Genomic DNA, 14,734 nt, shown 5'->3' with positions numbered 1-14,734 from the left:
AGATTCGACCTTGGAGTAGTGAAAATTGTCGCCTGGTCGGATTAATGATGTTTCTTGTTACATCAGATCGATGGTTGTGTCCAGCTAGGTGAACGGCTGCTTGAAACATGTACCGCACGGCGGACCTAGGTCGGTGGGAGCAGTATACTATAAGGTACATCCATCTGAGCTTTCACGGAACTGTGGTAGTAGTCGAAAGAACCACAGCTGTGTACTACGTGAATTTTATTGCACACCATACGCATCCCTTCATGCTTGATGTCTTCTCTGACGACGATGGCACCTTCGAGCAGGTAACTGTTCGTATTACAACACCAGAACCGTGCCACAGTGGTTTGAGAGACATGATAGTGAGCTCACATTGATATCTTGGCCTCCAAATTCGCCTAATATGAACCCGATGGAAAACATTTGGGACGCTATCGGGCGCCAGCTACGCGTCAACAAACCACCGCACCTGAGCGTAAACATATTTCTCCGGAAGCCTACTAAGGACTTTCGAATCCATGCCACATATTGCTCTATTGCGTTTCAAAGGTGGACCAACAGACTATGAAGCAGGTGGTCATAATGTTGGGTTCATCAGTGCGTATTCGACGTTAAGAAACTTCTCTTCTTCAGAAATGCTTTTCTTGCCACTGCTGTTCCGCATTATCACCCTCACTAGTCCCGCCAACACCAATTATTTTGAATATTTCTCGGGTATTCAGCCGGGTGGCAGTGTCCACAACGCGCAAGCCGACTTTTTGCACTCCTCAGGCGTTCCTGCGACTGGTTGTTTTCTGTTGGGCGCCGCCTTTATATCCCCTTCCCTCCCCTCCCACGTCCACCGAGTGGGGGACTATTTTCCGTCAGAAAAATTTTACCCAAGGGGACGCCATACAGCAGAACTGCATGACCACGGGAAAATTAACGGCTATAACTGCCCCTTGCTCTCACCGGTACCAACATAGCAAGCCTTTATTGGCTAAACGTTACAAGGGCTGCCCACAAAGTAATATACCGCATTTTTTTCCTCAGTCGAAAATAATGCTACGAGTGCGAAACGTTACGAATATATTACGAGGGTTGCCCAGAACGTAAGTTCCGATGTGTTGGGCACTGTCTCTAGAATGCCCGTCGATCGTGTCGCGTCGCTCTTTTCAGTTTTGAGTGAACAGTGAGCACGTAAAGATTCGTAGGGAATAGCGTCTCCCGCCAAGTATGAGGGCCTGATTAGAGATTTCGCCTGCGTGATGCAACCCACATAACACAACTGTCGAGCAGTTCCTTCTTCATGCCAATTCTCGTTCGCACACTGTAGGGCAATAAAGACTTCAGAGAAGAAGTGTTTGATCACCTACAATACAGTCCGTAATTGGCTCCCCCTGAGTCTCATCTCTGCTCACAAGAACCGCTGGCTATGAAGACAATTTTTTTCCACAGACAACGAGCTGCAGACCAGTGCAGATAACTGGCCGAAAGCACAGGCGGCTGCTTTCTATGACGAAGATATTGGAAAGTTGATACAACACTACGACAACACTCGAAGTTGCAGCGGCGACTATGTAGAGAAGTATGTGGAAGTTGTACTTAACTGTTGCAAATAAAAAGTTTCTAGCTTTCACTGTGGTTTCCATTTCCCACCGATCGGAACTTACTTTCTGGACAACCCTCGTATTTGAACTCTCCTGAGTGAGCGCGCCAAGTTTCCGTCACTTCCGACAGATAGCTTAGCTGCAGGACAGTTTCAAAATGGCGTCTCTTGGTGATCTACGTTACAAGCAACGTACCGTCATTGAATTTCTCACTGCAAAGCAAGAAACTGTGGGGAATATTCACAAACACTTGTGCAAATTCTGTGGAGCAACTGCAGTCGACAGAAGCACAGTTAGTCGCCGGCCCGGGTGGCCGAGCGGTTCTAAGCGCTACAGTCTGGAACCGCGCGACCGCTACGGTCGCAGGTTCGAATCCTGCCTCGGGCATGGATGTGAGTGATGTCCTTAGGTTAGTTAGGTTTAAGTAGTTCTAAGTTCTAGGGGACTGATGACCTCAGAAGTTAACTCCCATAGTGTTCAGAGCCATTTTTTTTAGTACAGTTAGTCGCTGGGCACAGAGGGTGAGCCCGCATCTCGTGGTCGTGCGGTAGCGTTCTCGCTTCCCACGCCCGGGTTCCCGGGTTCGATTCCCGGCGGGGTCAGGGATTTTCTCTGCCTCGTGATGGCTGGGTGTTGTGTGCTGTCCTTAGGTTAGTTAGGTTTAAGTAGTTCTAAGTTCTAGGGGACTTATGACCACAGCAGTTGAGTCCCATAGTGCTCAGAGCCATTTGAACAGAGGGTGAGGTCATCAGAAGGCGACTCGGCATGTCTCCACGATTTGCAGCGGTCGGGGAGACCATGGCTGTCACACCTGACAGCTCTGACCTAGTCCCCTCGGACTCCCACTTATTTGGGCCATTAAATGATGCCATTCGTAGAAGACATTTTGAGGACGTCGAGAGGTGATTCACCCAGTGAAGCACTGGCTCCGCCACCAGGACAAGGATTAGTATCGACAGGGCATACACGTCCTTGTTTCGCACTGGAGGAAGGCCATATAACGGGCTGGAGATTGCGAGGAAAAATAGGGTGTGTAGATAAAACACCATTCTTTCATGTGTGTAATTTTCATTATGTTCAATAAAGAACTGTAGAAGAAAAAAATGGGTGTATTACTTTCTGGGCAACCCTCGTACAAGGCCAGGTCAAGCACTCTTCCCAAATGTCGTTAGTGTAGCAACTGAAGAGCCTGCTACCCATCAACTTTGAAAGTCACTACCACCGATCAACTATTACTACAATAAAGCTACTGTTGTAAAATCACGTGCCCTGAGATGAAACAATACATTTCATATACCTAACCCTAAACTGGCGATAACATTCTGTCGGACAGGCCGTTCCCTCATGAAGGTCCACGACCATCTTTCTGATTTCAGCCAGTTCAGGGCAAATCCCGAAATTTGAGGCATTTTAGCCAATCAGAACTGTGTCTACAACATGATTGGTTTGTTTCTCCGTCACGATCAACCTTGTTGGGTTGTTCTCTTTTAGAATTAATAACGATCGTCTATTCGATCTGCCGTGTGGTAGAGCCGCTTGTGGCAGACGTTTTTCAAAATTGAGGGTCTGAAAAGTTTCCGTGTCGTCACGGGGCACATTCCTCAGTCACTACGTCATGAGTTCTACGTGTAACATATTGCGAAATGACTACTGTACAATGACAACAACTTTGGAAACTATGAAAACCACTATTAAAAATGGAAGAAAGGGTAGATTTTGAAATGGTACGGTCGAAAGAAGTTACGAAAATCCTCTCGTATCCTTGAGACTGCCGACAGCGGGAGTGTTCCAGTTCCTGTGCAGTGCGGAAAGTCTTACGATAGTCCCAGCGGACATTTGCCCTCTTCTGAACTACCACAACTGTCTCTCGACCGCACTATTTCGAAATCTACCCTTCTTTCATTTCCAAAGCTTTTGTCACTGTACATCCACCGTTTCGGAATGCATTAGACGTACAAAGCTCACAAGAAAAATGATGTAACAGAAGAAATACTAATGCTAGATCTAATCATCACATATTAACAGATAAAGCCTTTTCGTAACAATAGCTTGAGATATTTCTTGTGCGTTTAATGTAGGACGGAACATTTGAAGAAACAGTTATAAAAATTGATAAAGCTGACAGCATACTTACGGAGGCAACGTTCCGAGTATTTGTCCCTCGTATTTCTTGACCATGTCGAGGCCATAGATGTCGAACATTTTGTACGGGTTGACGGCTACGAGGATACTTCCCGTGTAGGTCTGCAATCGTAAGAGAATCGATATTAACAACAGCGTCAGGCGCTCAAAATGCATACTCACATTGGTCTCGTGAAATAGAATTAAAATTTGTTGTAACATACTGTTAATATAATTCTTAAAAAATACACTAAGTAATGTGTGGTGACAGAGATTTCATTATAGTGGGGTGTGAAGTCAGTAAAACTCGTCTACATAGAAGTGTTGCTGCCGCATCTCAAATATATTACAGCCTGAATAATATACTTAACGTAGAAGCCTAAAACCTGAGAAAGCTCTTCGTGTGTTAGGTAAGTTTCCTTCCAGTGAAACCCTTCATTATTTAAATATGTTTGTTGCACAGTAGCACGGGGGTGGTCTAGGATGTTTAAGAGGAATGGCGAGCATTTCAGAGTGGATAATCTCGATAAAAAAATTTTCATTCAAACAAATGTCTAGCTTCCGTACAGGGACATAACAGTTACGATGCGCGCACGCCAGGAATAGAGGAACAAAAAATATTTATTACGGTGTAATCTGTAATTAATTAAACAGTTTCACTGAACTGCCGTTCAATAATCACAAAGTAAACTTCGTAAAAAATGGTATCCCAGACTGAAAGGTTACTATGGCTTCAGAAATGACATTCTGCTCTTGCACATTCTAGCAGCGATGTCAGATATCAGCTAAATCTATTCTCCGAACACTGACCACCGCCCTCGCTGGCTTTGTTTGCATTATGTGCTGGATGAGTGGAAATTAAAGCACACGGAACAGACATATAGAAATTAGAAGAACTCGTGTTTCCGACTATTACCAAACGAAAGTAATAACGCCGTAAAAGATGATTAAATCGTATGTGCATGAAATTGCCAAACTTTGCGCCTAGATAATGACATATTTTGGAATGTCCATGATATTAGAATCGTTGTCAGTGTGTGGTTTGAAAGTAACTGGGCACTGAAATGGCGGAAGTCTCTTCGAAATGACGGAGTGTAAGTAAGCCAAAGTTTCCTCTTTGCTCACAGGTGGCCTGTTGATCGTTTTGTCTCCTTTCCACAAATATTTAATGGAGAGGTAAAGTCGCACATGTGATATACAAAATTAACTAAGACTTCCATACGAGTAGCTGCGGTGATGACTGTGTAAAAGCAGATACAACAAGTTACACATTGCTGATGCAACCCACAACAAACAACAATCTTGAGAGAATTAAGAAGTTTCTCATGTACGGCGTTTGCATCTTCCCTTGGTTAGCCATATGAATCTGGGAATCAGTAAACAGGTTCCTCCACGGTTGGCACCAAACGTCCAGGACTTTCCAGTAGAAGTGTCCGGCTCCATCGATGGTTTCCAGCTCTTTCCACTTACTCAGGGTCTGTCCGTACACTGACCACACATATCACTCACGTATGAGGCTTTGCGTATTCGCCGGCCTGATGACAAAACTTCAGGGTGAAGCTGACGCAGACTGTCTTCATCTGCCACAGTAATTGTTATTTAAAATTTTTATCACTTTCTGAGAGAATTCTGGGCGACATTCTGAACGCTTTTTGTAAAACGTTTTCTTCGATTCGTAGACAACACCTAATCGACAGACATATACGGTGGGTCGAGATACTCTTTTAGAAATGACTTTACTGGTTCGATTTTTCGGTAAGAACGAACCGCAAACAGACCCCGACACCAAACTTTGCATACGTTTTCCGTTTACATTACGCACGCAGGCGATACGAATAACAATCGTCTAGATGGAGATTTGCAGCTATATACGAGGGTTGGAACTTAAATAGTGGCAACTATTTATTAACAACCGATACAAAAGTGTTACATGTTTGCACCTGTTGCTGTCCTTCAAAGTAGTCATCAGTGTTGTGTAGAACCCGTTTCCAGCGATGTGGAAGGCGTAGTATACCGTTAGCAGAGCCTGTTCTGTTGATGGTGCGAATGGATCGGTCTACTGCTTGTCGAATCTCTGGAATAGTTCTGAAGCGAATGTCACGAAGTGGTTCCTTCATCTTCGGAATCAAATCAAAGTCACAAGGACTTAAGTCCGGGGAGTATGGTTGGTGGTACAGTACATCCCAGTCCCATCGACCGAACGGAGCAGCCACAGCTTGCGCTGTATGCGCCCGCGCATTTTCGTGCAAAATGATGGGTGGTTTGCGCAGAAAGTGTCGCAGCTTCTTTCGCAAAGGTGGTCACAGGTGATGCTCCAAAAAAGAACAGTAATACTGTGCACTGACGGTCTGCCGTGGAGGAACGTAATGCGTTAGGATAACACCATCACAGTCGTACACGAGAATCACCGTAACTTTCACCATACTGGGGCTCTGACGCATTTTCGGCGACCCATAATGACGCCATTCGTTGGATTGGCGTTTCAGTTATGGCTTCGTGGCATTCGTTTCAAAACTGTTTCAGAGATCCTACAGACAGTAGACCGCTCCATTCGCACCATCAACAGAACAGGCTCTGCTAACGGTATAGCCTTCCACATCGCTGGCAACGGGTTCTACACAACGCTGGTGACTGAAGGATAGTAACAGTTGCAAACATGTAACTCTGTTGTATCGGTTGTGAATAAATAGTTGCCACTATTTAAGATGCAACCCTCGTATTAAAAAAAAAAAAAAAAAAAAAAAAAAAAAAAAAAAAAGGCCAGCAGAGGCAATCAGAGATGAGAAATCTCATTTTTTACATAAACGTACGATTTTCTGTCAAATTTTCGATTTAGTATATTAGGTAATGCCAACATTACCAACCATTTTCCTTGTATGGGAGAAGCAGAAGCTGATACTGCAAACTTTCGTCTTCCTCCAACTTCGGGCCTCGCTCCTTTTATCCGAGCCACTTAGGTACAGGTATACTATTAATATAGCCCCTGTTCTCAATAATATCATAATAGCTCGAGGTCTGCTTCTACGATAAGCGTATCAGATTACCAATCGTTTTGTTTTCAGCGCAAGAAAATAATGGCTAGTTCATTGCTTCTCAGTTCAACAGGTTATATCAAAAACCACGGAAATCGAATGGAAAGGAAGGATGAAAGATTGGGGTTTAATTTCGGGCACATACATTTAAAAGAGACCTGAGTTGCTTCTTTTGACTTGGAGTGTTAACTGGTGATGCATATTTGTCTTTATGCACTGAATTACAAACCACTCACACTTTTGTCCACCGCGGCGCACATATTCCGAAAAGCGTGGTTCCATCTGAGAAACTCTCACAGATGTTATTAATTCTCCTAGAATCTTTCACTCAAACAAGTTTGCAAGTGTGGGGAAAAATTGGAGAAAGTGTTATTTACTCTGCAAGCATGGACACTGGGATAAACAAAAATCCTCTGAACTCTCACTAGCGTTTCGTAAATTGTTTAGTCCAAGGAGAAATAGACCTCGATTTTATATATTGATTTCACTAGTCGAATAGCACATTCTGAAAACTGTACAATTATCGAGATAACTTTGCTGCAGCTCTCTTAACCAACTTCTGCTAATAGTCCATTCAGCATATTGCAACCACAGTATTTTGCTTTGTATACATCATATTGAAATTGATGAAATGTATGACGAGATAAAAGAAATTATTCAGGTAGTGAAGGGAGACGAAAATTTAATAGTCATGGGTGACTGGAATTCGAGAGTAGGAAAAGGGAGAGAAGGAAACATAGTAGGTGAATATGGATTGGGGGGAAGAAATGAAAGAGGAAGCCGCCTTGTAGAATTTTGCACAGAGCATAACTTAATCATAGCTAACACTTGGTTCAAGAATCATAAAAGAAGGTTGTATACCTGGAAGAATCCTGGAGATACTAATAGGTATCAGATAGATTATATAATGGTAAGACAGAGATTTAGGAACCAGGTTTTAAATTGTAAGACATTTCCAGGGGCAGATGTGAACTCTGACCACAATCTATTGGTTATGAACTGTAGATTAAAACTGAAGAAATTGCAAAAAGGTGGGAATTTAAGGAGATGGGAACTGGATAAATTGACTAAACCAGAGGTTGTAGAGAGTTTCAGGGAGAGCATAAGGGAACAATTGACAGGAATGGGGGAAAGAAATACAGTAGAAGAAGAATGGGTAGCTCTGAGGGATGAAGTAGTGAAGGCAGCAGAAGGATCAAGTAGGTAAAAAGACGAGGGCTAATAGAAATCCTTGGGTAACAGAAGAAATATTGAATTTAATTGATGAAAGGAGAAAATATAAAAATGCAGTGAATGAAGCAGGCAAAAGGGAATACAAACGTCTCAAAAATGAGATCGACAGAAAGTGCAAAATGGCTAAGCAGGGATGGCTAGAGGACAAATGTAAGGATGTAGAGGCTTGTCTCACTAGGGGTAAGATAGATACTGCCTACAGGAAAATTAAAGAGACCTTTGAAGAGAAGAGAACCACTTGTATGAATATCAAGAGCTCAGATGGCAACCCAGTTCTAAGCAAAGAAGGGAAGGCAGAAAGGTGGAAGAAGTATATAGAGGGTTTATACAAGGGCGATGTACTTGAGGACAATATTATGGAAATGGAAGAGGATGTAGATGAAGATGAAATGGGAGATAAGATACTGCGTGAAGAGTTTGACAGAGCACTGAAAGACCTGAGTCGAAACAAGGCCCCGGGAGTAGACAACATTCCATTAGAACTACTGATGGCCTTGGGAGAGCCAGTCATGACAAAACTCTACCATCTGGTGAGCAAGATGTATGAGACAGGCGAAATACCCACAGACTTCAAGAAGAATATAATAATTCCAATACCAAAGAAAGCAGGTGTTGACAGATGTGAAAATTACCGAACTATCAGTTTAATAAGTCACAGCTGCAAAATACTAACGCGAATTCTTTACAGACGAATGGAAAAACTGGTAGAAGCGGACCTCGGGGAAGATCAGTTTGGATTCCGTAGAAATGTTGGACCACGTGAGGCAATACTAACCTTACGACTTATCTTAGAAGAAAGATCAAGAAAAGGCAAACCTACGTTTCTAGCATTTGTAGACTTAGAGAAAGCTTTTGACAACGTTAACTGGAATATTCTCTTTCAAATTCTGAAGGTGGCAGGGGTAAAATACAGGGAGCGAAAGGCTATTTACAATTTGTACAGAAACCAGGTGGCAGTTATAAGAGTCGAGGGGCATGAAAGGGAAGCAGTGGTTGGGAAAGGAGTGAGACAGGGTTGTAGCCTCTCCCCGATGTTATTCAATCTGTATATTGAGCAAGCAGTAAAGGAAACAAAAGAAAAATTCGGAGTAGGTATTAAAATTCATGGAGAAGAAGTAAAAACTTTGAGGTTCGCCGATGACATTGTAATTCTGTCAGAGACAGCAAAGGACTTGGAAGAGCAGTTGAACGGAATGGACAGTGTCTTGAAAGGAGGATATAAGATGAACATCAACAAAAGCAAAACGAGGATAATGGAATGTAGTCAAATTAAATCGGGTGATGCTGAGGGGATTAGATTAGGAAATGAGACACTTAAAGTAGTAAAGGAGTTTTGCTATTTGGGGAGTAAAATAACTGATGATGGTCGAAGTAGAGAGGATATAAAATGTAGACTGGCAATGGCAAGGAAATCGTTTCTGAAGAAGAGAAATTTGTTAACATCGAGTATAGATTTAAGTGTCAGGAAGTCGTTCCTGAAAGTATTTGTATGGAGTGTAGCCATGTATGGAAGTGAAACATGGACGATAACCAGTTTGGACAAGAAGAGAATAGAAGCTTTCGAAATGTGGTGCTACAGAAGAATGCTGAAGATAAGGTGGGTAGATCACGTAACTAATGAGGAGGTATTGAATAGGATTGGGGAGAAGAGAAGTTTGTGGCACAACTTGACTAGAAGAAGGGATCGGCTGGTAGGACATGTTTTGAGGCATCAAGGGATCACAAATTTAGCATTGGAGGGCAGCGTGGAGGGTAAAAATCGTAGAGGGAGACCAAGAGATCAATACACTAAGCAGATTCAGAAGGATGTAGGTTGCAGTAGGTACTGGGAGATGAAGAAGCTTGCACAGGGTAGAGTAGCATGGAGAGCTGCATCTAACCAGTCTCAGGACTGAAGACCACAACAACAACAATACATCATATATGGTTGCGAAGTACACAATGGCATCTTTATGTTTAACAGTGACGTTATTTTTCAAACACTAAAAACTAAGAAAAAATAAATACATTATATACACGTCACTGCAACCATCTTTTCGGGTATTATGTTTCAACTGAATGTAAAGTTTGTGGAATAACGCGTTATTTACGCAAAGGAAAGAACAATTTCTATCTTGCTTGCTTTGCTGTTAACATGGCAAGCTACTAACTAAGCACGTTCTCGTGTTACGGACGAAACAAAAAAGAAATAAAGAGCAGATGCCATTGGCATATAAGTTTTAGCCAGAACTGGAATAAATTCCACCGAGCAATAGAAATATGTAGGAAAGATTAGGGCGAATGTAGGGTGTAATTATTTTCCGGTACTATAAAATATCTCTGTCGGAAAGTTGTTTGCAATGTAAAACGGTTACATTATGATATAATCATAAATTATGTATTAACTAAACTGATATGGGCGCCTGTATATACTTACGTAAATTAGCTCTCTGTCATATCGGATCTTCAGGTTCCACAACAACGACGCTTCGTTGAGGTCTCTGTAATATACGCAGGCATTATTGCTTGAACAAAAACAATAATAATAATAAATATAAAATAATTACAAATTAAAGGAAATAGTGAATTCAGGTATGTTATCCGTTATTGGCAATATTTGTGATTATGATGTTTGTCATTTTTATCCTCTGTGGAGAAATTATGAAGAAGTATCTTTTAGTCTTCTTATCTGAGAAAAAAAGGATAACGTGAGGTATCTTAATTTTCTCAGTTGGCATAGTGATTCTTGAGCGTGCTTTGGAATGGAAATCTAGATATATATTGTCAAAGAAAATACACTGTTGTTAACGAAATTTTAGCTGCGAGAAATGAAAACAAATTATATAAAATAACAGTACTGTAACGCAAATGATTGGAACTACAAAATAGTGTCGTTACGACGGGCATCGCTTTAAACGTGGGCTCCTAGGACTGCAGAGACGCCCTGAACGTTTTATGTTGATGGCTGATAGCGGTAAATTAGGCATTAGGGATTTACTATAACTCGTCAACGCCGGAAGGTGTCGGATTTTCAGATCATATAGTTTTAAAGAAAGTAAATACCTCCATGAATACAGTGCGTCATACCATGACTGACAGCACTTTCGAGGCGTGACATTATTAAGACACGTAAGTGGACGACCTGGGTCTGCTTGACTCCATTGAATCGAAAAATAGCAACGCTTCACCAACTGTGTTTATAGTACTGAGTAACAAGTGCCTTAATCACTAAATGATGACGAGCATTAGAAGTTTATTCACGTGTTAACATAATACTGGAACGGTGCTGCTTGTGTCCAGGTGTGTGTCCCTTAGTTTGTCTGGAACGGCTGCGTACTGGAATGCGTGCATTAATGTATTTGCGCAGAATAAGCATGACGCCAAGCCAAACAAGTCTCCGGCAACTCAGCGCTTATAAGCAGCAGTGTATCGACTGGCAACATTGTCCAATTATGCTCTTTCATTTCAGCCTCAATTATATCACTGAAAGATGTAGGGCTGAGCGTCATCTTTCGAAGCTTACTACCCAGAGTGAAATCGGAAGGGAGTCCATTGTACTATTAGTACACGCCACTCACACATCACCGATGATAACCGTCTTCTGCGTCTCCTAGGCAGAATGATGATGCAACCTTTTTCTAGTGATGAGGATAGATTCTGCCTTAGCATGACTGATCGTCCATTGAGAGTGAGACGGCGATCAGGTGAGTGTCAACTACTGAAATGAAGGGAATCAGACTGAAGTACAAAGTTAAATTTCGGCAACATGATACTGGGAGCAATATCTTACAATGACTGTACACTTTCGGTGTTTGCTGCGTTCTAAATTCGGACCATTAAAGTCGACTTGCGGCACCCTGCAATGCCAGGAGAGGTATATTCAAGCAGCACAACACCAGCGACACTCTTCTGGTTTACCCAGTCCCCTTCTCAAGCCAACTACCAGAACTGTCTCACATCGAGCATGCGTGAGACAGGACACGACATCGGCCGGACCGCTGCAACCATAGCCATATGGCGCCTTGATTCAATGCACAAGTTGCATATATGATAAAATTCACTGGTATGAGGCCGTTGACGTTCCTTTTACATTTTCCACTTATGCTTCGCTTTACTCCTCTGTTTATGTGTGTCGCTGGTATATCATATTTGGATTAAATGTTAACTGTTGTACATGTTGTAAATGTTAAATGTTGTACATTCCATCCTGGATTTTCCATTGTTGGATTAAATGTTATTCATTTCTGTTTATCCGTTTACGGAGTTGCAATTTTCAAACACAGTCGCGTATTTAGAAGCAGATAGGAGACATCGTCGACCAACGTCTAATGCGAGGAATCTGAGCGCCTATCGTAAGCACTATCACAAACGACCTTCTACTCCAGAGCAGTTCTATATACCTCCATACTCATTCGTATCACCACATTTGTTGGAGGTACTATGAAACTGAATAACATCATGATCAAATTGTAATTTTTCTTCAATGAATAGCCGTTCTATTCTGATAGTGCAGCGCGCTGTACATCGCACAGTTTGACTTGTTAGTGAAGTCTGATTCGCGGTACGAAAATTCAAAATGTCGTTGTTAACTCTTTCGACTCAAACACGTGTTGGAACGTTAATGTTACCGGTGATCTCCTTACAACTAGACATATCGTACAACTGATTCATAAAATAATGACCAACATCGTTTTCGTAATCTTTCAAACATCAATTTTTTAAATGCGAAAATGTGTGGTTGTTTTCTGCACGATTGCATTTCCTAATGTAAACATCTGTGAAGTAACTATGCTAGGAAAAATAGCAGCACCACAAAGGAGTTGTGCGACATTGAAGACGCAAATCAGGTTTGCTTTAAATACACGCTGAAACGGTCGTGAGCATTAGTTACTTTTGTGACTGAATGTGATGAGTTGATGTTAATCAAGAACGCCTTTAAAGCGACAAAGACGCCATTGTCAACATCTCACTGAATTTTAAAATGTCGAGCAATAGGCCTACGAGAAGCTAAATGCAATAATGCAGAAAGACTTGGTAGGAATGTAGCCACTGTGTATGACCGCTGGCAGCGGTGGTCCCCAGAACGAAAGGGAAGTCCATCGTGTTCGGTGTATGACTCTGGCGCATCGTACTGCATCTGCAGCAGCAATTCAAATAGTAGTTGGCACCACAGTGATACAACGAACTGTTACAAAACGTTACTTCAAGGACAGTACGGAACCAGACGCCATGTAGCGTGCATTCCAACGACCCCAAACTACCGCCATTGCGATTTAAGTCGTGTCAAGCCAGAGCTCACTGGAGTGCAGAGTGGAGATCTGTTGTATTTTCTGATGAAATTTGGTTCTCACTTAGTGCCAGTGACGGCCGCGTGTTGGTTAGAAGGAAGCAATTTGAGGGCCTTCAACCATCCTGTCTCTGTACTGGACACAATGGACTTACAAAAAATGGTTCAAATGGCTCAGAGCACTATGGGACGTAACATCTGAGGTCATCAGTCCCCTAGAACTTAGAACTACTTAAACCTAACTAACCTAAGGACATCACACACATCCATGCCCGAGGCAGGATTCGAGCCTTCGCCCGTAGCAGTCGCGCGGTTCCGGACTGCAGCGCCTAGAACCGCGTGGCCACCACGGCCGTCAATGGACCTACACGTGGAATTATGGTCTGGGGTGCGATTTCGCATGACAGCAAGAGCGTTCTTGTGGTTATCACATGCCCCTGACTGCAAATTTTTTCGTCAATATGGTGATTCGACCTGTTGTACTGCCATTCATGAACTGCACTCCAGGGAGTATTTTCCAAAAGGAGAACGCTCGCCCACATAGCCCTGTTGTAACCCAACTTGCTCTACAGAGTGTCGAAATGTTGCCTTGGCCTGCTCGATCACCAGATCTGTCTCGAATGAAGCACAACTGGTACATCACAGGACGACAACTCCAGGATCAGCCTTAAACAGAATTCATTGACCGACCAAGTGCAACAGGCATGGAACTCCATCCGACAAACTGACATCCGGCACCTGTACAACACAATGCACGCACGTTTGCATGCTTGCATTCTACATCCTGGCGGTTACACTTGTTATTAACGTATTAGCATTTCACATTTGCAATGGCTTTTCTCGCGCTTACATTAACCTGTAATCTTGTAATCTTAATCACTTAAATATGTTACGTAAACAAGTCTATTCTTGAAGTTTCATTACTCTGCATTAATTATTTGTTTGATATGGCGATTTTTTCCGTCAGTGTATTTAGAAGATCTAATAACATATTACGAAGTAAAAATCAATTAAAAACTGATCTGTTTTTAGTATTTCTTGCTATTAGATGCATGGCGCACCACCTGGACTTTGCATTCTGGAATGCAGTGTGAGATATGAGAGTTCGGGTCAATTAAATTAAACTGCGTTCTTCATAAAAAAATTTACAGTCTCGAATCGTAATTCATTCGTATGTCATTTTGAATTATAGAAAGTGTTTAGATACAAGAATTTGGTCAGCATGGTAAGAAATAACGATTTGATAATGTAAATGTAATACGAACAACGTAAAGTAAGTGAACTGTGGAAAATTTCATAATAAATTTGCTCTATCTAGATAGCAATTCCAAGTTGGTTCACTCAAACCCTCTTACGGGTAACACACGATTGTAACTCAAGCATCGCTCATGTCGTTTACTCATTGTACAGAATTGTACAAATAACGAGTCGAGGAGCGTACCATTCAGCAAGCTTAAATCCAGTTTTGCTCTGTTTAGGAAACAGTTTTATCACTGAACATACTC

The 14,734-nt window shown here is 42.2% G+C and overlaps 1 protein-coding gene across 1 annotated transcript in view; it reads right to left on the bottom strand.

Moving 5' to 3' along the window:
• LOC126236813 (unconventional myosin-XV) overlaps window positions 1–14,734 on the bottom strand; it is a 498,803-nt gene that overhangs the window by 414,872 nt on the left and 69,197 nt on the right. The window contains exons 3-4 of the mRNA XM_049946408.1: window positions 10,380–10,443; window positions 3,712–3,821 (exon numbers count right to left, since the gene is read on the bottom strand). Coding sequence (XP_049802365.1) covers window positions 3,712–3,821; window positions 10,380–10,443 — 174 coding nt within the window. The remainder of the gene's footprint in view (window positions 1–3,711; window positions 3,822–10,379; window positions 10,444–14,734) is intronic.

This window comes from Schistocerca nitens, chromosome 2 (genome assembly GCF_023898315.1).
Source record: "Schistocerca nitens isolate TAMUIC-IGC-003100 chromosome 2, iqSchNite1.1, whole genome shotgun sequence".
Classification (NCBI taxonomy): Eukaryota; Metazoa; Arthropoda; class Insecta; order Orthoptera; family Acrididae; genus Schistocerca; species Schistocerca nitens.
The sequence above is the reverse complement of the archived record's forward strand: the minus strand, read 5'-3'. Positions and strand labels throughout refer to the sequence as shown.